Below are 21,828 nucleotides of genomic sequence, written 5' to 3'. Positions count from 1 at the left end.
AAAATGGTATGTCAAAAGTTCACAAGACCATTAAAGTGGACATGGCTGTAATCTTTATAAATTTTACAAATTTGTAAACATGATCAAAACAAAAAGTGAATATGAAGTGAAGCTTGCATATCTGAACTTTTGATCTGGTGTGGCAAATCAGCAGCTTAAAGATGCTTGGATCAATGACTATGATCTAGGATCCACAGCAATCAATGAAAAGACTCCCATTGACTTCAGTGCTTGAGTTTACTGACTAATACAAAACTCTACAATGGGATCTTTATACTGCCAATCCTCGAGGAGACCCACAGAACTTTTAATTTTGGAAAGTGACACTGAGAGAATAGAAAAATTGGAGGAAAAAGGGGGTGACCACAACAATGCAATGATTGCAATGATTAGCTATATCAAACCTATGTTAATTGTGAGTATACTTGCTGCTGTCAGTTTGACATAAAACTGTTAATTTCCTATGTTTTTCTCTGAGATTTTTTTTAAATTCACAACTTTATCTTCAAAGCACAAAGTCACTAATTTTGTACAATTGGTAGCTCAGCTTCTGGCTCCATTAAAATACGTAAAGAATGATTTTTCTGAATATGGATAAACATGGTTTAAACTTCAGGACCTAAACAGCAGAAATTACAATTGTATTTTATTTTTTGCTTTAAACACCAATAGCTTGCTTTTTCAGCTGACATACTACACTTTTTTTTTTCAATTCAGTGACCTATAGGTTTACTATTCTAATGGAAAACAATTTACAGGGACCCTAAAATAATCATAGGTACTTTAATTTTTAAAATATAGCTTTGAAGCATTCAAATATTTTTGAAGACAACAAAAATGTATCCTCATTGTGTACTGCTTCAAATATAATCCAGATTTTAAAAGTCACAGTAGTATTAAAATACCATGGCTAGGAATATTTCCGTCCCTCCCATGGCTTTAGTCTTCCGTAGAAATATTATTTAACCTACACCTAAATGATAGGAAAGGGAGTTATATCAAAAATCTATTTTGGGAACATGGAAAAAACCCTAATCTTAGTTCAAAAGAAATATTTTAGATAGACTGTGGCTTTTTCATCTCATAGTTAGCTTATTCCAGGGAATAACTTCCAACTCTACAGGATGCTGCTGGGTGTTCTCCTGGAGTTCAGATGTACTGACATACAGAGTTTAGAGCAAATAATTGTTTTTGGTCAAAAGGGAATACAAGAAGGGAGCTGAGAAAGAGAGATAGGAAGATAGGATGGATGAGCATTTGGAGCACTCTGAAACCTGGAGTGCTTCATATTTGATATACTTCAACATCATGCAGACATGCAGTTCCCTTGCCTCCATTCCTCCCTCCGATTGGCCCACCACCAAATGCCTCAAGATAGCTAAAAAAATATGCTGCTACACTGCTATTTAGCCAAAGAGTAGGCAACCAAAAATCCCACGCATGCCTCTTGGCCTTAGTAGGTTCCTAAGGTGATCTGAGTGCACAGAAGACCACTCACTGGCTGTTCACTCCATTCTTTCCCTCCCCAACTCCCACAGGGTGGGGGGAACAGAACAGAGCACTGTGGGATGCTGGAAGACTGCTGGTAAGTAAAGATGTTCCAGGAAGAAAAAAGACTGTCTTGCATTCCAAAGTTTATATAAAACTCTATACTAACTATGGAGTTGGTTTGTTAACAATATTACCCAAAGAAATCCTTGCCTCTCATTGCAGGAAGTGCTTCAAAATGAAGCATTTCAAAGATCTCTTTTTCAAGGATCATTTATGAAGTGTTTCATCGGTGAACACCTGCATTCTTGCTATTTAGATTGCTTCAAACAGTGTATATGTCCATGGCCATGGTATTATACCATCTACATAGAAAATTTAGTTCTATGCTTTTCATGTTTTTTATTTAGGCTGTATGTTCAGAGGGCAGATCAACTGGCACATTAAAGATCATTAAAACACGTTAATGACAGCACAACAAAATGAAGAATATTTTGAAGGGCAGTAGGAAATAATAACCAATTATACAAAAACAGATCTTTGAATCTATACCATACTGTTATAATGACATGATGTAAAAAAATATTAGATTTAATCTTAGTGCTAGGGAAAGGAAAAATGGTGTATAGACATAGTTTAATAAAAAGGAAATAGTAAAAAGGAATAGTATTTTAATAAAAGGGAATTTGAAAAAATAAAGTTTGGCACCATCAGTAAATGCTTTAGGACCAGTCTATATAAATGTAAAGTGATTATACAAATATTAGAGAGAGATTATATTACACTGTCAAGACTGTCAGGTAGGTTTTTACCATATATATATATATATATATATATGTATATATATATATATATATATATATAGACATGCACGCAATTATTTTATATAATATAATAATATATAATATAAAAACTCCTTTGTTACACCTATCCTTGCTCATTTGTTATTTCCATTGCTTCTTATACAACCATTAAGAATCACTTTTAGGAATTCCTTGCCTGCAGCAGCAACCTAGTTTCCAACTGGCTATGGTGAGGCTTCCTTTAAAAATGCCAGATGATTTGCTTTCAAGTCAAGTCATTTGCTCAGAAGTCAGACTCAGCAAATTCAGATACAGCAAAAGAATACCTCAGGAGGAAACTAGCATGGCTCCTGCAACCCCAAATGTTTGGGCTTCAGCCATTACTATGCTTCAAGAGTCATGAATCATACGGAAAAAGAAAAGAAAACATAGAGGCCTAAATCTTAGAAAGATTTTGGCTGAGTTTTTCAACCTTTTACTGACTGGTAAGCAGTCAGTCACCTAAATTTAGTCTTACAAGTCAAAAGAATTACAGAGGCAAGCAAGAAGTTCACAAGTTGGCCTTCAGTGTTTTTTATTGGATTTTGTGTCTATAAGTTAAACAATCATCATTCATTTAGGAACTAATTGATATCTTGCCATGCATTATATTTACAAACCTTACCATCAACACTTAGAACCATGCTAACAGAAGAGTAGCCTATAGTATTCCGGGCAACACATTCATATCGGCCTTCATCAGCTGTTCCAACATCACGAATGGTGAGAAATCCCTCTGGACTAACATGAAACTTCCCACTTTCTGTTACCTGAACCCCATCCTGCAGCAAAGCACAATGCTTAGTTATTCTGAATGCACACTTTCTAGGAATTTTATTAGTATTTATGCTAACATGCCAAAATCAAACATTAAATAGACAAGAGATTCCACCTTGCGGCAGAATGGGGTGTTAGGTGGTTAGACGGGGCACACCATCCCAGCCTCCCCCTGCCCTCTCCCTCCCCCATCATTCTTGATGGGCAATTGGCTAGTTTTTTACAGTTCTGATAGCAACATTTCATGATAACAAAAGCCATAACTATACACCACTTAGATAAGATGTCTCCCATAAAAAGCAGTAAAGTACATCCATTTTTTAACTAAAAAACAATGACAATATAGCTCAATAGCTGTATGCCCTTTGCAGATAAAACACATGTCCAAAAGGCAGCACTATGTGCCCTTTGGCGATATGCAGTATGCTATTGGGACTGGATTGGATTCAAATTTGATTGAATAAAAACAGCTGAAACTGAAAGCTTCCAAAAATGCTAACTAACTGCAAAGGAGGCAGAACAGAAATGCTACTCTTGAGAGTCCCTCTCCCACTCTAGGGGCATAGTTCCAATCACACCTGTCTGGTGGCTTTCATCTCTGCATCAGAGTTGCCATCTGAAAACCATAAAAAGGAGAAGACTACCACCACAGAAAATGGGATTCAGTTTCCCAAATCAGGAACTGGAAGAGTATCAGCAGAATCACCCGTAGCTGATTCATTACACTATGTATTTGATTGAATGCTCTTTTCTTTTTAAGAAACCCTCAGTGCTCCAGGGTTTGCAGATGTATGGTACACTCTGAAATTAAATTATGATAGATGACTGAGATTGCAGGGGAGTTGGAAGATAGCCACAATGACAGAGGTCAACTTGGAGGTTTTGTTTGTTTTTGTTTGTACTAAAGGTTACAGGGTTCCTCAATCACCAGAAAGTATACATACGTATTGAAAGCAGACATGGTGATAAGGATGCCCTGGATTTCTTTATTAAAGTAACCTGTCAATTTTTTAATAATTTGTATTTATTGAATTAACGAAGGTGCACGTTGGAAGAGTTGCAGACAGAGATGTGGGGCAGAAAATTTTCCAGTGCTTTATTTTTCCATGGGAAATTTTCCATAAGAATTCATTGTTTCATAAAATTCATTAGTAACAATGAATGGATGCCAATACAATTAGGCAAGCTTGGCAGTTTCAAAGTTGTAATTTTTTTTCAGGTGATTATCCCTAGGCAGCGTGTGAGAAAGTACCTATATTGATTTGTAAAGAGGAGGGTTAATACACTCACATAATAATCCAAACCAAAAATCAAGTTATGAATTAATGTAATAGACTGTGCAGGTCAAATCAAAACCAATGCTAAAATTCTTATTTCATCTCAGACTGCAAGTGAAAACAAAACCAAAACTAAAAGTATGATTAATTTTTGTTTCACTTTCAAACACACAGAGCAGTGTCTCATTTCTTTTCTCGAGTTGGGGAAGCTGAAAGTGTTTGCATAAGATCTGTTAGTTTTTTAGTGTTTTTCCTTTGAGGTAGTCATAATAATGCCTAATCAGAAAATAACAAACTAGTGTGTGGCATCATTCTAGTGACATTCAAGCCACTGAAGGAAGGAAGAAAGTTGCTAGATGTAAATATTGCAGACAGGAGTATGCTAACACCACAACAAGAATGAAGAAACATTTAATAACATGTAGAAACTGTCCTGAAAGAATACAAGCCATACATAGAAAGCTAAATATAACCAAGTAGTAGAACAACATCATCTGAGAAAAGTCTGCTTTGGGAATCCTATGTAAGTAAACAAATTAATACATTAAACAACACACCATACAGACTAGCATCTATATTGTATTAAAACATTATAATTTTAAAAGTTGCTAATGCAACTCTGGACTATCATTTATTTATTTATTTCAAATATTTGTATCCTCCTTTTCTGCTTGCACTAAGTACCCAAAGTAGTTTAGGCTTAACAATATATATTTTTTAAACTACATAACAGATAGTTAATTATTTCAATCCAGCAAAGCGAGCTTAGTCCTCTGGCCAATGGCAGAGGCCAGACTATACTTACCTTTGGCTCTGCAGTCCCAGGGCAACTAAGCAGCAAGTTCAGCAGCACAGTGTTCTTTCTGGCAGGGAGGGGGGAAAACAAGCTCCCTGCCACTTGTCCTTCTCTTTCTGATGGATGAGGCCAAGCTAGAATAGGCTAAAATAAAAATCTTTTCCCCCTTTTGTTGCAGGAACTTGGTAGCTCAAGTGAAATAGCACATTTGCAAAAAATGGAAAATTAAAATGTTGAGCTGCCAGGTCTCGAAAAAGAAGAATTGGGATCCTTGCTTTCAAGATCACTGTCACCAGATATGCGATCCACCATGAGTAACTGTTCAAGACAGTCAAGCTTTTTATCAAGCTTTGTGGACAAAATGTCAGAAGAAGATCAAGAAAAAGCATTTGAGACATTAGCTTGAGCTATATTTGCAAGTGGTACACCTCTTTCCATAACAGAAAATCAGTACTGGAAGGAACATAAACTAACTCGTCCATCATATAAGTTACTGTCATATTATCGCTTACCACATTCTCTCTTGGATAGTATGACAGAGTTAAAACAATGGTTATTCAAAGGATTGGAAAAGAAGAATCACTGACTCTGATGTCAGATGGATGGACTGATATACAAGGAAATCCTTTAGTGAACACTGTGTTAGTAACACCTAAACCAATATTCCTAAAAGCAACTGCTACCAAATCTTCTCATCATGCCGGTGAATATATAGCCAAATTGTTGAGTGAAGAGATTGAAAGTGCAGGTCCCTCCAGGGTACTTGCCCTTGTAAGTGATAATACGAGTAACATGAAAGCTGCATGGCAAATATTAAAAGGCAAAGTATCTTCATCTAATAGTATTTGGCTTTCTTGCTCATGGGTTGAATCTTCTGGCAAAGGACATAGTAAGCGTGAATACAATGAAGACAATATTGGCAAATGGCAAAGCGATTGTGACAGTATTCAACAATCATCATGTTGCTAATCAGACTGAAGAAATTAAGAAAGAGAAGCAGGGGAAGGAAAAAGTGTACTTTTATTGCCAGGAGAAACTAGATGGGACTCAGCTACAAAGTGTTTACATAGTTTGCTGTGCACAGAGAACTGTTTGTAGTGTGCTTCAGTAGAGGGCATGGTATCCCAGATTATTCCCATGAACATTAAGAAGAAAATTCTCAACAACGATGTGTTCTGGGTTCAAGTTCAAGGAGCATTCAATTTGCTACTACCAGTTTAGGTGGCTATCAAGAAACTTGAAGGAGATACACCAAGCCTTTCAAATATTCCAGAGATATTCAGACAACTGAATGAAAATCTAATTGAGCTTTTGCCTTCTTCACTTCTATCCAAAGTAGTAGTAGTAGAAGTAAAACAAATGTTTACCAAGAGATCTGAGTTTTGCTCTTGTCCAGTTCATCTGGCAGCAAACCTTTTGGATCCTCAACACAGAGGACAACATTTATCAGAAGATGAATTATCTACTGCTCTCAATACAATTATAGAAGTAGCTAAGAGTGTCCCCAACATCAACAAAATAGCTGTGATGACAGACATTGCCAAGTACAGTACAAAAGAAAAACTTTGGCCCAAAGACATCATTTAGTGGGCAACAGAGAATACATGTCCTATCACATGGTGGAAGGGAGACTGTAACACCCAACTGTTGTCCAGGATCACTCTAAGGATCATAAGCATTCCACCAACTGCAGCTTTTTGTGAATGGAACTGGAAGGCTTTCAGCTCAATCAAGACAAAAAAGAGGAATAGACTAACAAATGAACGCACCGCTAAGCTTGTTTTTAGTTCTCAAAATGTCTTGCTTCTGGAGAATGAGTTAGAAGCACAATTAGTGAAGAAGATGCAGTGTGATAAGTTGCCTTTGCCCATAGACTCATTGGTAAAACCATCCTGTAGCAAAAGAGAACATGGTTCAAGCAGTTCTGAGTCAGATTTGCCTCAATCTGATTCTGAAATGGAACTAATAAATAGTGCAAGTGATTCTACAGATAGTGACAGTGAAACTGGAGGTGCTGCAATGACTGCAGTGGAAGAGAGTTAAACTCTGCTGAAGTAGGCGAGTGGACGTATCAGACACAGTTCTTTGGGTGTGCTGAAATTAGTGTCAGCGGTTTTCAGTGCCTTCTTTTTTTTCTTAAATTTAAACAGTGTAAGGGAAGTACATGCTATTATGTATTGTCTTTACATTTTTACAACTATTCCAATAAAAATAATTTATTTCCACATAAAGCTTTGAATTTTTTTGAATATAACATATAAACCACGTTAAGTGTGTTGTATTTAATTTTTTTTCCTGATCAAATATTTCAGTTCAAATACTTGTGGCTATTGGGACGTCGAATTAACATGGCTTGTGGCTATTAGGGGTACCTTTTTAGTTTTGTTTACTAAATATAAGTCAAATAAACTAAATGCAAAATCAGATCATGCATTTAGGGCAATGCAAACATGAAACAAATATGCTAAATCAGATTGCACTGTTTTATAGGGCTTTGGAAAATTTTCCAGAAAACCTACATCTCTGGTTGCAGGAAAATAATTTCAAAAATACTTAAAAATATGTAAGATAAGCAAATCCACTCTGGTGCACAAATATAAAATAAAAGGGCAAATCTAGCAACCATCTGCCAAAGACAACTGCCAAAAGGGATCAAACCCACTTTATATCATAGAAGAAAAAAGAGGTTAGCACAAGGGTGCTCAGCCTCCATGAAGCCATCGCATTTGGCCCACAGGTCAAGAAATTTGGCAGTAGGGGAGCAGTGTCCATTAAAACAATGATGCTCCCCTATGTCAAATTCCCAAGCCCCGCAAGCCTGGTTGCAGCCAGGCTATGCCCCTTTCCCCCTGCAAGGCTGGGTTGGTGCTGTGCCATTTTCCCCTTCCCCCTGTGAGGCTGGGCCATGTTCCTTTTCCCTGCAGGGCTGGGTCATGCCTCCTTCCCCTTGTGGGGCTGGGTCATATCCCTCTCCTCTACTTGCCTGCCCCGTGCCCCTCCAGTGTGCCAGGTGAAGCCCCCTCTTCCCCCTGGGGCTGGGCTCAAGGTGGGCTGCCTCCCACCACCCTCCAAATAGCTGTATGGTGGCTGCTCTGTTGGCCCTGGCCACTGGATTGGAACCTCCATCTGGACCATGGTCAGATCAGGCTCTGCCTGTCCAGCCTGTTGGGGAAAAAGACTGAGCACCACTGGGTTAGCAGAAGCAACTAAAGTGAATGTGTGTGTGCACCTTCACACATATGATCAATCAAAGAATCAAACAACTAGCTGTAATAAAATCCTCAAAATACAATGAGTTCTAGTGAAAGGTAATATTAATCTTGTCTCTGCGTTATGCTTCAGCACACATTTTGAAGGGCCATGCTTTTGAAAATTGTGGCATGTGAGGAGATTTAGCATACAACAATTAAAGCAGCATTATATTTGTAACCCATATTGATGTTGGGATGTAAATCAGGAACTTCAAGATTCCCATTGGCATTACATTCTTTATGCTTGCCAGTGGACTCTGCTAGAATACAGCATAACATACACCTTTACCTGTTCACCTGAAAAAAAAAGCCAAGACTGAACATAAGCCCTACCTTGTTTTTTTGCTTTAGATAGTTTTAATTTTAGTTTAATGTTATCTCGCAGTGCTTATTTCCCTAATTTTCATTAGGGAAATTATTAACAAATATTTGCCGCATAAGCATGGATAGAAAGGTACCATTCAAAAGCTTCACAACAAGGCACCAAATCACACTCTTGGTTGCAGCCTCAGTACTGTATATATGCATATGAACAGCAATTCACTTCTAGCAGTGGGAATTTGTGGGAAATTTCAATGATTAGAAGTCTTTCCAAGAAAGGGAGTACACAGGTGTTGCAGCCTCCAGGTACCCCCCTCTCCCATACTCCCTGTGCCTTCCCCATACCAGAGTGGATGCTGGTCTAGGGAAGGTGTGGAGAGCAGTGGGGAAAAGATTCCTCCATGCATTCCCCAGACCACAGTCACCCTGGTATTAGGAAGCTGCAGAGAGCACTACCCCACTGTTCCCTCTCCTCCTGGTCTCTGGGAGTGGAGAGAGTAGTGGGGCACCATCCCTTACCTCCTCCCTAGACAGGGTGTCTTTCTAAAGGTCTGGGGTGCTATGAGCCAGATATCAGTGAATTTTCCCCCATGTTGGGCTCAGGATGCCATGGACCTTTAAAAAAAAGGTCCTGCAGCTGGGAGCCCTGACTGAACACCTGACAACTTTTAAAAGTTTTTTGGGCACAGTAAGCCTGACATCATGAGATCCTCCCCTGCATCGAGCAGCATGGACTGTGTAAGATTGGAATAGAGGCTGTTAGTAGCGCATCTTTTATTTTAAATCTGCAATATGAACTTCAGTTCACATGTATGAGAAGTGTTACAAAGTCCTGTGCAGAATCAGGTTACGTAGCTGCATTCTGGACACCATTACCAGACCAAAGCTTAATGTATTTGCGGCAATTTACTTAGACACAGAACAAGCAGAACAGTCTGCTGCTCTGCACTTAAAGCCTGATTTGACACCAATGAAATGTGAAGGAGGCACTGCGTTCTAAATCAGTCCAACAAAGATCTGTTACCTTGTTCCATGTTATTACTGGCTCAGGCTCTCCCTGACTACTGCAGGGAATCTGAACATTTGTTCCAACTTCTACTGTCATATCACTTGGGACGCTAGCGAACACCGGGGTAACTAAAAAGAAGTTACGTTAACAGTTAAAAAGAACAGTAAAGAAAATTCAGACGCATATAATTTGAAACAGCAACTATACTAAATAAATATAACCATTAGATGAATTAAATTTTTTTAAAGCCAAGACAAGGACATTTTAAAAAAATAAAAATAATATTTTGAAAGTACCATTATTTGTACGTAAAAATATCAGCAAAAGCATTACTATGGGACAGAAAATATTTTGTTTTTAAAGGAAACTATTACACTACTTTGTTCTCAGTTGCTTACAACTGTTGTCAAATGTTAACCCCATTTGAACTAAAATGTTCCATGATTTTTGGGTCAGGCTGATTTCCTCCCCCACACCCCCCAAAAGAAAATAAATTAACCAAAAGAGTCTGGTTGACCAGTCTGGCCATTTCTGAGAAGAAAGCTATGGAAAAACTGCTATATCCATATTAGAATATTCTGGAAACTGAAATATTTTCTTTAACAGCTCTAGAACCTGCAGGCTTTACAATTTCAGAGGAAGTATGAGCCTTTGTGCCAGTAATGTGATTTCCTATGCCCCTGAAAACCCACAAAGGCAAACTTAACCCAGCTAAAATATCATTATTCTTCTACTAAATTACATCCACACTTTCAGGCTTTTTCATATTATAAGATCTTTTCATATTATAAGAGCACTCGGAGTTCCCAAAAAGCATCAAGTCTCTTTTGTGTTAAATGCTGAACAAGAGAGAATGTACTAATTACATGAATTCTACTGTGATAAAGGTAAAAAGTGCCTTTTGGAATTATCTGAACCAGAGACTTCAACATTTAAGCGAGTCTAATATCCATGATGAAAAGAATAAACCATGCATCTAAATTAATATTTTAACCTCAGTCTAAATGTAGCATTTTTAATAGATGCAAATATGGATATTGAAAACTTACCTCTGGGTTGTACTGTTAGGTATACAGTAATTCTTTGAGATCCGATAATATTGACAGCTTGACACTCATATTGGCCTTGGTCATGTAAAGCCACTCTGGAAATCCTCAAGGTTCCAGATGACAGTACTAAATGTCTTCTATCAACAGACAGTTGGCTCCCTGAACCGCAACATAATTTATTAGTTATAACAACATAAGATAAAATATTTATTTAAAAAAAATGAGAACGCAAGAAATTTAGGGTTTACGCTAACAACAACAGTATTGTTTTGTGAAATGTCTAGTTGTTTTTTTTTAATTTAGGACAAATCATTGGAAACCATTACCTACTGCCACAACAGACCATATTTGCCTGAATACAAGATGACCTTGAATTTAAGATGATCTCCCAATAATTAGATTCTACGCAGAGAAAATTTATAAATATACTATAAGTTTTCCATGTACGAAATCTAATTATTGGAGAACCATCTTCAATTTATCCCTCTACTACTGCCAAGTGGTGAGGGGAGGTCATAAGGGGGACAGTAATGGGGTAGGTGGTGGGAGGGACAGACAGTGGGGGAGGTAGTAGGGAGGGGGCACATGGTAGGAGGCAGTAATGGGACAGACAGTGGAGAAAGCAGTGAGGGACAGGTAGTCAGGGGCAGATAACAAGGGCAGTATGGAGGTGGTGGAGCAGACAGTGAGAAGCAGGCAGCCTGCCCCCTGCTGCCTCTCTACCTCCAGTCTTCCTATCGTGCCTGTCCCCCTGCACCCTCAGGCTGTACTGATCACGCTTCCCATGCCCCTCCCTCCCCTTTCCCTCTCTATACACTGCTTCTGCTCCCTGCAGTTTGGGGTCCCTGCCCCACCTTCCCCCTGTCTCCACCCCTCTGACATCTCTCCCCTACCACCTGCCCCTCCCCCACTTACCTTTGTGTCTTGCTGGTAGGCTCTCTGTGCTGCAGCCTGGGGCACAAAGCATGGCTTCAACTTAGCCCCATTGGAGCGGTGCAGAGCTGGCACTGCTGCTACAGAGCTGGGCTGGAGCACATAATTCATGCTCCAGGCTGTAGCAAAGATGAAGTCTGTGGCGCAAAGCTAAGGAGTGTGGCACAGGGGGAGAGAAAAGAAGCAGTATGGGGCAGGAGGCGCTGACTGGGCAGGAGCGGCTCAGCGTGGAGAGGCAGCTGGGGGCAGGCAGCAGCTGCACTTCCAGCTTCAGCCCTAACCCCTGCCCCACGCTGCATCATGCTTGATTGTAAATTGAGGGGCTCTTTCCCTATGTTAAATGGGGGGGGGAACCTCATCTAATGGCATAAATACGGTACATTCACAATATTGGTCTTTTCCATTAAGAAACAGGAGAAATCATACTCGCACATAAGCATTTTCAAAAGCATTTAACTCATCACCACAGGAAGGATGCAAATAAAGTCCTTTGTTATTTCACATTAACAAAGAGGATCTTCACATAGCTTCTCCTCTCCCGATCCCATCAAGCTAAATAATAACTAGAATTGCAGAACTGGAATATGCCAATATAACAGGAATGAAACAAAGAACATTAAAATAAAGCTGAGTGCCAGTCTCATCTCTTTATTCTCCCTCTCCACCTACAATCCCTCTCTCATCAGTGACTATGCTACATAACAGGTGATTATGGCCACTTTAGAAGGTGAAGAAGGAAAATCACCAACACTATTAGATCAAGTTTTCACTAAAACTCTGCTTTATATGTATCACTATTTAAGAGGTACCTGTAGATTGCTTTTCCTGCTAGAAGTCTCATGTTTTTTCTCACTCTACAGGTATATACACCCTTGACATATTATAAGTATTGTGCAATTAGCTGGTTAACTGTGCAATTATCTTAAGAACAGCTACACATGCAAAGTACTTCTCACACGATAAAAAGTTACAACCAGCTATAAAGTTAGACCTTGAAAATGTGTACTTACTTTATGGTTGGTTGCTATCAAGCAATAATTTGCACATGTAGCAGGTCTTTCCTGCAGCTGGGAGCCCTATCAGCTGACAGGGCTCCCAGCTGCAGGGGTGTGCCACGCCCAGTGTTAAAACCTTGGGCCCTGAGGATCAAGGCAGCCATGATCTCCAGGACTTGAGGAAACAACATCATGTTCCCAGCCAGGGGGATGGCAAGGGGCTGGTCTTTGGCTCCCCCTTCTCCCAGGACTTGAAAGGGCACACAGGCAACCTGGGACCAGTGAGTGACTACAAGGTTCCAGGCTGCTCGGACTCTGGGCCCTTTAAATGAACAGGACTGAGTGCAAGCCTCTCTGACAGCTAGCCACTAGGTGGGCTGTCAGGGAGCCCTGGAAGGAGGGAAGGAGCTGAGAGCACTGTGGGGTGCCGGCAGATTTAAGTAACATTCTAGATATTAAAATTAGCATGGGATGCTTACATGCCACAAAGAAGTTCCACTTCAGTGAGTAACTTCTTTAAGGTGGGTTAGCCATTTTTGCAATGGCTCTACCACATTTTTTATTTTAACATCTGGCATGTTACAGTTTTAACACATAAAACTCACATTAAATCATGCAACAAATATAACATCTGCCAGGGGCTTATGAGCTTCAGGCAGAGAAACATGAGCTTTTAAATCACATGTGTGGCACATGCATCACATTTTGGAAAGCAATTCTAAAAAAGCCTTAAAAGTAAAAACGAACAAACCTCTTACCTCCTTTAGTCCAGGCAATAACAGGTTGCGGATACCCTTGTGCTTCACAGGGAAAGTCAACAGTGTGTCCCTCAATCACTGCTCTATCTTGAGGAATGACTGTAAACTGAGGCAAAGCTATAGGAGAGAGTAAAGATACTGTTTAAAAACAATTAGAAAAAGCATGGTTGTTTGAAATTATGTATGATTTTCTATGTACAGGAAGAGGTCTGTGGGGAACAGAATTCTTCTAGCTCTTTTAGATTGTAAGCTCATTGGGAAAGGACTGTCTTTTAGTGAACAGTGCCTAGTATAGTGAGGCTCTAATCTCAGGTAAGGCTTCTAGACAGTACTGCAATACAAGTAAGTAATAAACAACAAGAATAATAGATCCAAAATATGATGTACCTTAATATTGGTATAATCAAGTAGGGAATGTTCTCTGGATTCAAAATATCTTGTTTTTTTCTTTCTTTAAAAAAATCAACTAAATTATGAAGAAAAACACAATGTGATCACAACCAGCCTGAGCTGTGGCTTTTCTGCTAACACACAGTGCTTTCAAACAGTAGAAAAACAGTAAAAGAAGTACAAAGCCAGTCTGTGTAGTAACATGATGGTATTTCACTGTGACCAGGAATATGTTTGGCTTTCCACATATAACCATCATTAGCTGATAGGTAAGTGAAAAAAAAAGACATAAGCACACTGCTCTCTATAATTTGAAAAATTATGCACTGCTTGACATGGTTCTTGCTCCAAGGAGTGTACAATCTAAAAGAAAAGTGGTACAAAAATAGCACCCCCTCTCTTTTTGTTAACTAGAGAAAGATAGAATTCATATGGGAAGAAAGATTTTAAATTAAAAAAAGAATTTCTATTTTTTTATATCCTTTTTACACAGCCCTTGAAAAATATAACTGACCACAGTTTAAAAACCTAGCAAGTAACATTCCATCTTTAAAAGAAAGGTACCGAACATTATTTTTCCTGAAAATATTTATATGCTATAGCATTGGCAGACTTTTCTGGGAATAAATCATCATTTCAATGCAATAAAATCTGTACTACTTTAACTTCCAGTTAACAGAAGAGCTACACTAATGGATCAAGAGGAGGGAACAACTGAGAGCTACCAACATAGCAAATCAATCAGTCACTTTCACCCTAGTGCTTAACAAGAGAGAGATGACACCCTACTCCAAGTGTATGGCCTAATCTTTGGAAATGTTAGTTGCTGTAGAAAATATCCTAGTCACTTACAAACTGGATATTGAATAGATTTGTGTTTATATAAAAAAAAGTCTATGAAGATCTTTAGCAGTAGAAAGTTCAAAACATGAATAAATGGTATTTGGGTATACTTTCAGTAAGTTTTATTTTTTGATTAAGTCCAACAAAACTTCCACTGACTGTATTAGGAACAGAATCAAGCCCTACAATGAAAAGAATACCTGGAAGTTGTCAATTTAGAAATTAAAACATAAAAATACATATTTGCTCTGAATGAATGCACAGCTTTGAAAAAAAAAACACATTTCAAAATTCATCCTCCTTGTTTAATGTTACTTACCTTGGACTATGATATAAGCAGTCGCATGGATATTATCTATGCTGTTAGTTGCAAAACAAGTATACTCGCCACTATCTTCCTGGTTCACATTCTGTATGTATAGCCCTCCTGAAGGAGTTATTGTGATTCGAGGATCATTTGGTAAAGGAGTTCTGTCGCCTTTTGTCCATGTGATTTGTGGCTGGGGGTGGCCAGTTGCACTGCATTCCAAGGTAACACTTTCTCCAACTAATACTTCTGTGTTTTGTGGATGGATCACAAAACTTGGCCTAGCTGTCAGAAAAAAAAAAAAAATTAAAAAAAAAGGTCTAAATATTAGAATACTTGTTTTCCTGAATTTTGCATGGGATAATTATATAAAATTTAAAATAATTAGGTTTTAACATACTGCATGCTTTAAATGCATATCATCAAGTTGATTTTGTTAAGTTGGGCTGATATTCGATATAGACAATTTTCTTCATATTGGTACCGATCTGATATTTATCAATGTATCGGTGCACCTCTAAGCCCTGATATTATTAAATTCCTCAGTAATTGTTATAGGTCTTTTTAGTTACTTTTTGATATTGATAAAGCAAGAAAGAAACTGAGACCCACTAAACGTTACATTTATGCCACAATTAGCATGTAAATTGCATCATAAATGGCAAAGGTGCCACATGTGCACCCAATATAAGGTGCTACATGGCAAACCAGACACAAAAATTTTCCACATATAACATATGGCTGGTTTGTCTAGTCTCTTAAATTGAGAGTGTGGCAAGTCCATGTCCTGGGGCTGTCCGGAGCGAATGCCCAGCAACCAGTTGACAGTCCTGGGTCCCCAAAAGGTGAGGCTGACCATTTTGCCAGGTGTCCAACTAGCAACTGATTGTTAGCACCAGCCCCCAGGGCAATCACAGTTTTTCAACTGGGCCTTAGGCTCCTCTGCCCATACGTTTAAACTCCTACACTGGAATTGCCTCACTTTGGGTAGCCCTAATGAGGTTGTGGAGGACGAGGTTTCCAGAGGGGGGACTGCAAATTGGTAGTGCCCAAAGGGCTTCCCCTGCTGGGCACTTTAAAGCCAGCATCCTGCAGCTCTAGCAGGAGTGCTAAGTGTGGGGAATCAGAGGCTCCCAGCAGGGTTTCCTCCACCAGCAAGTTCAAATGCCAGGCCTGCAGTTTAAAGTCCCCATTAGTGAAAGCCCTTTCACTCTGCCTGCCAGAAGCCTCTGATCCCCCCACATCCAGAAGCCCTACTGGAGCTGCTGAAAGTGGGATTTAAACTGTCCAGGTAGAAGCCCTTGAACAGACCCAGGGCTGACAATTGCACCTCCTGCCATGCATGTCTGGCACAGTGGGAAGTGTGATTGTTGAGATAGGGATCAGATCCCAGGAAGGCTTTAAATGAACGTGTGTCTGGGACCTGATGCATGGAAATAAACTGCCTATAGACCAAGTACTGTTAAATGCATGAAAAAAGCCCCAAATTATTTTAATTGAAATATTTTAAATACCATATTTACTTGAATACAAGATGATATATTTTCCCCCAATTGGCCTGAGGGAAAAAGTCTTATAATTATGTACATATAAACTGCTGCCAAAAACAGCACGTGATCAGCAAGCGAAACCAACAATGAAGTTGATTAAATACAGCCAACACTAAGGATGACTATCAAACACATGGCCCATACGGGCAAACATGGTGATGGGAACTTTCTATTTTTTTTTTGTTGCATGTGGCCCTAAAAAAAAAAAAAAAAAAAAAGGGTAGTTGTTTCCCCAAGAAGGAACATGCACTGGGCCTGGAGGTACTGCAATACCAGGCCAGCACTTGGAGAGGCTGGAACAAGCTCCAACACCCTCTGCTGGTGCCAAAAGTGCTAATGGGAACCTACCACAAGGATAGGTTAGTGCAGCCCATCTGAACAGGATAGTCCTCCTTACCACTGACTCTTTTTCCAAGTCACAGTCAGCTACTACACTACATACATTTTTACTTCGTTTTCACTCCCACAGCTAAGCTGCACCTTTCTTTCCCATCTCCAGTGATTCCTGCTTCTTCACTTTAAATGCTTGACAAACGTCACCAAATAGAGCCCCAAACGGTTCACCCAGAATCCTCCTCTCATCCCCTCTTTCAGCCTGGAACATATTATTAGTGTGGCACGGCCCTCCACAAGGTGAAACCAGACCAGGTTGCCCTGTGCCTCATCTGCCTATACATTTTTGGACCTGGTTCCAGCCACAAGTTGGGGCTAATTAGCACATGAATCCTTTGTGGGGGGTATCTGAAGTACACATAAATACTGATCAGTGCTGAGCTGTCAGGTCACCGTGGCTTGAAATGCTGTTGAGTCTGGTGGAGCCCAGCCCACTTAACTATGTGGTAAATCAGAAGCCTACTGGCTTTGAATTAATATCATGCACAGTTTGTGCTATATATAAGAAGGTGCCAAAGTGCTACTCAAAAGCGTGTTCATAGATTATCGGTACTAAAACTTGCAGCAGTTTGAAAAAAGGTAACAAGCTTCAATACTGGATAAACTATGTTTGTGGGTACTATATGCACATTTCTACAGCCATATTTAACTTCAAAGTTATTGTTTTCAAATTTGCTCCTCACTTATATGTACTCAGAGAGAGCAGAACCTGACAGTAAAGTAAGGAAAGGATGAAGGGGCTGCCAGGGGCAAAAGTTGGAGGGAAGCAGAGAGCAAAGGAGCTAACTGATCCCTCAGATTATTTCCCTGCAAATAATTCAAGGCAAGCCTTCAATAATCAGATTCTATATATGGAAAATGTATAAATGCGTTATAATTTTCCAGGTATAGAATCTAATTATTGGGGAGGCCATCTTATAATCAAGGTCATCTTCTATTTGAGTACATATATCAACTTCTTTTCATTATAGCAATAGTAAGCATAATTAAATGACTTGCGTACTACAAAATTTTCAGATGGGAATGTAATTTTTAAGGGTTGGGTTTTTTTCCTGTGAATGAAACTGAAGGTTCACAAACTTGAAGCAATTAGAAGACCTACGCACAGCTCAGGAAGTATTAGGCATAACTCAAGAAGTATGGAGAAAATATGGCTAAAACATTTACCTAATTTACCTAACCCACAGTTCATTACTATTTTTGTCTTAGTGATTTAAAATCTGAGTCTCTAAAGTTATACCAGTGCACTGAATGTGATCACCCTTCAATATCTTCTTTCTCGTTCCCTCATGTACTTTTGAAAATAAACTTCATGATTCTTAATGTGACATGTAATTAGAATAGTACTCCTATAAAGGGCTGATGATTGTGCAAAGATGCAGAAGAAGTAAAAACCTGTAGAAAACCCAATGTACTTTATTTTTAAAGTGATCTTATAAAGAACAATGGTATGCGAAATCTCTTTACCTGGTGATCCAAAGTACCTAAGAGTAACTTCTTGAGTTTTCACTTCTCCTGCCACATTTTTTGCCATGCATTGGTAAATGCCCTGGTCTGTCTCTTGAGTATTCTCAATCATTAGAGTACCATCATCTAATAAGTTTAGGCGGGAATCCTCCTTCATACTGAGCTCATTACTGTAAAGACAAGAATCTTCTGAACTACATCTTTCAAATTACAAGCACAGAAAACATATCAAAGAAGGCAAGTTTAAATATGTGAATGAAACACCATGTTTTCTCACATACAGCACACCCGCAGATATAATGAACACCTTGTTTTTAAAAGGCAGCATGAAGAAAAAAGTTGTGTCCAGAGTTATGGCTGCAAAGAGCACGGACAGAGCCTAACCTTTAGCTGACTCACCCTCCCTTTTCTGCATAACTAAAGATGAAGGCCTAGCTCCTGCTAAAAACTGGCTTCCATGGGTGGATCTATTGTTTTGAAAAGCTAACGAGGCTGTGAAAGGGAGAGACCAGGTTCAGCTAGTAGGCAGCAAAAATTGCCCTAAGAAAGGTTAGCTTGATTAGTGGATCATCATAACCATTTAAAAGGTAAGACAATTGTTAACACCAAAGTGCAGAACAGCAAGCCATTAAGTCAACTGACTTCCTCAGCGGCCTGAACAGTAATACTACAATGGCTGCACTGTAAAGCAGAATGAAACCAGGGTGCTTCCAACCCCAAGAAGAAAATCAGCTTCCCTGCTTAATAAATACAAGTCAAATTTGGGGTCTGGTTTTACAGGGGAATGGTATGTGATGTATGCAGTAAAATATAGTAACATACATGAAGCAATTTTCCAGGTTTTCCTGTGGCATGTATAAAAATAGAACTTTTAGTCTTATAATAATAAAAAGAAGAAGTGTACCAAGCAAAAAGTGTACCAATTTTGATAATGTAACATTAGGAATACAGAACCAAAAAGTTCAAGTAAGCATGAAAATATAAATGCATATACAATTTGGGTGTAAAAGAATGACTGAGATATGCATGCTCATTCCCACCTTCTTTTAAGAATGAGAACTTCTCAGCCAAAAGAACCCTAAGTCCCTTGGCCAGGTACACTTAAGACATGATTAACCAGTTAATGACATTTGTAGTTAGAACCCAGCCACACATTCATGCAATTAATTGTGTAATAAGACAGGGCATAAATCACAAAGTTATTGTACAACCCCAAGATGGGTTTCAGAAGGAAACAGGTTATAGCTATGCTCTTCACTGCCTGCACCTGTGACTGTCCACAAGATGGATGATTTACTAGCTACCTCATGCAATTCCAGTGCTTTTAACCCAACACAAAAAGCACACATTAAAGATAAAGCACTTATCCATTTTGTGCAATTCCAAGAATAACTACTGATCTACCTTTTCATATGCTATAAAGATTGCTCAACAGATCAACCTCTCTGACTGAAATCTTGCCACTTTCAACCATCTTTGCAAATAGATTTACTTTCTATCATTCTCCATGTTGCCAAAATGCAAAGCCAGTGTCAATAGACATACACCTCAATTTCATACTTCTTGTTAAAACTCTTTCATATGTGGATTCTGAATACATGTTTTTGTTGATTATAAGAGGTAGCTAAGCCAGAACAAATTTTAATGGAATAATTGTAACATAGAAGTTCACTACTGAAAAACAAGAATTAAGAGATTTCTATTACCACTCTACACAGGAAACTCCCACCCATGCCAATAGGGGCTTCAAGACCAAGATGTCATATTGTTCAATTTTAGCAGCAATTGATTAAATAAAAAAGTTATTTTGGCTAATCTAAAATGTAAGGAGGATAGTGTGTGTGTGTGTGTGTGTGTGTGTGTGTGTGTGTGTGTGTGTGTGTGTGTGTGTGTGTGTGTGTCATTTGAAGCCTTTCAATTATATCAAGGAGCTTTGTTAAGCTCCCTTTTGAACAGTGAGTTCCTTCATGTGTGTTTGAAAAGTGCAGGCATTCTTCATTTTTTTCCAACATAAATACTTCTGTACTTTTCCTTTAAAAGCAATCAGTATCACCTGCCCTTCTCATACAAGAAACAAAAAAAAACATTCCAAAAACAAACCAAATCAACCAACACCAACAACAAGAACAAACCAAAAAATGCATTGCACATGTATAACTAAACTGAAGGGGGGAGGAAGGGGGGGGGGGGGACACGGGACAGAGGATAACATTTTTAGTGTGTGATTTTTTTTTTTTTTAATTGTAACCATTTCATAAGAAAATAGGATGTCCCATACTGCATCAGACTAATGGGGCATCTCTAACCCAGGATCCTGCCTCCAACAATGGCAGGGTGAATGCGTTAGAGTAAAAACACTGAACCAGATATATTTAGAGCAGGGGTGGGCAAAACAGCAGATGAAGCTTGCAGCCGCACTCCATTTCCTAGCAGCCCTTCCCCGTGTCACTGCAGCTGGTTTCCATGGAAACTGCAGTATCAGTGGTGCCCTGACAGCACAGGGATGGGGTTTCCATGGAGACCAGCCCCAGCAGCACTGGCAAGGCACATACCTGGGTGGGGAACTCCTTCAGGGCCAGGATCTTGCTGTGGTGACAGCGTGGTCTGGAGCTGGGTCTGAGCCTCAATCTGCTGCATTCACGCCCCTGCGCGAGACATGCAGGGAGCAGATCACAGCTTTGCCCAGCACCGGACCATGCTGTGACTGCCACAAGATCCCAGCCCCAGAGCAGCTCCCCGCCCAGCTGTGCACCATGCCAGTGCTGCTGGGGCTGGTCTCCATGGAAACCCTGGCCCCATGCTATCACAGCCCTGCCGCTCCTGGGGTCTCCATGGAAACCAGCTACAGTAACATGGCAGGGGCTGCTCGGAAATGGAGTCTGCCGTGGGACTGATCTGGCCCACATGCCAGACTTTGCCCACCCCGATCTAGAGAAATATCCCCTATTCATTACCCTCCCTGTCATCTACCATTATTAGTTTTGAAGTGCCAAAGGAAACATCTCCAACTGTTCTAGTCAACAGATATTAATAGTTCTAACATCCATGAATTCATCTAGTTCCTTTTTGAACCTGATTAGTCTATCTGCGTCTACCACCTTCTTGGAAATAAATTCCACAAGTTAACTGCACAATGCCTAAGTACTTTCTCTTGTTGGTTTTAAACTTGGCTTCTACTAACTGTAGTGGGTATTCCCTAGTTCTAGTATTCTGGGACTTGGCTCACATCATTTGTCTGTTCACTTTGTCCATGCTCTTCATGATTTTATTGACCTCTATTGCATCCTACCCTCAGCCTTTCCAAATTAAAGAGTCCTAGTCTTTTAAGTTTCCCCTGGTATGACAGTGGCTCCATGCCCCTAATCATTTTGGTTGCCTTCTC

At 39.5% G+C, this 21,828-nt stretch overlaps 1 protein-coding gene across 2 annotated transcripts in view; it reads right to left on the bottom strand.

Moving 5' to 3' along the window:
• PXDN (peroxidasin) overlaps window positions 1–21,828 on the bottom strand; it is a 139,574-nt gene that overhangs the window by 43,690 nt on the left and 74,056 nt on the right. For both annotated transcript variants that reach the window (XM_019492675.2, XM_019492676.2), the window contains 6 exons: window positions 18,447–18,616; window positions 15,049–15,321; window positions 13,497–13,613; window positions 10,811–10,969; window positions 9,777–9,889; window positions 2,956–3,112 (listed from right to left, as the gene is read on the bottom strand). In XM_019492675.2, the coding sequence (XP_019348220.1) occupies window positions 2,956–3,112; window positions 9,777–9,889; window positions 10,811–10,969; window positions 13,497–13,613; window positions 15,049–15,321; window positions 18,447–18,616 (989 nt within the window). The remainder of the gene's footprint in view (window positions 1–2,955; window positions 3,113–9,776; window positions 9,890–10,810; window positions 10,970–13,496; window positions 13,614–15,048; window positions 15,322–18,446; window positions 18,617–21,828) is intronic.

The sequence above is a fragment of the Alligator mississippiensis genome, chromosome 1 (genome assembly GCF_030867095.1).
Source record: "Alligator mississippiensis isolate rAllMis1 chromosome 1, rAllMis1, whole genome shotgun sequence".
In the NCBI taxonomy this organism is placed as follows: domain Eukaryota; kingdom Metazoa; phylum Chordata; order Crocodylia; family Alligatoridae; genus Alligator; species Alligator mississippiensis.
This window is presented reverse-complemented; position numbering and strand designations above follow the sequence as displayed.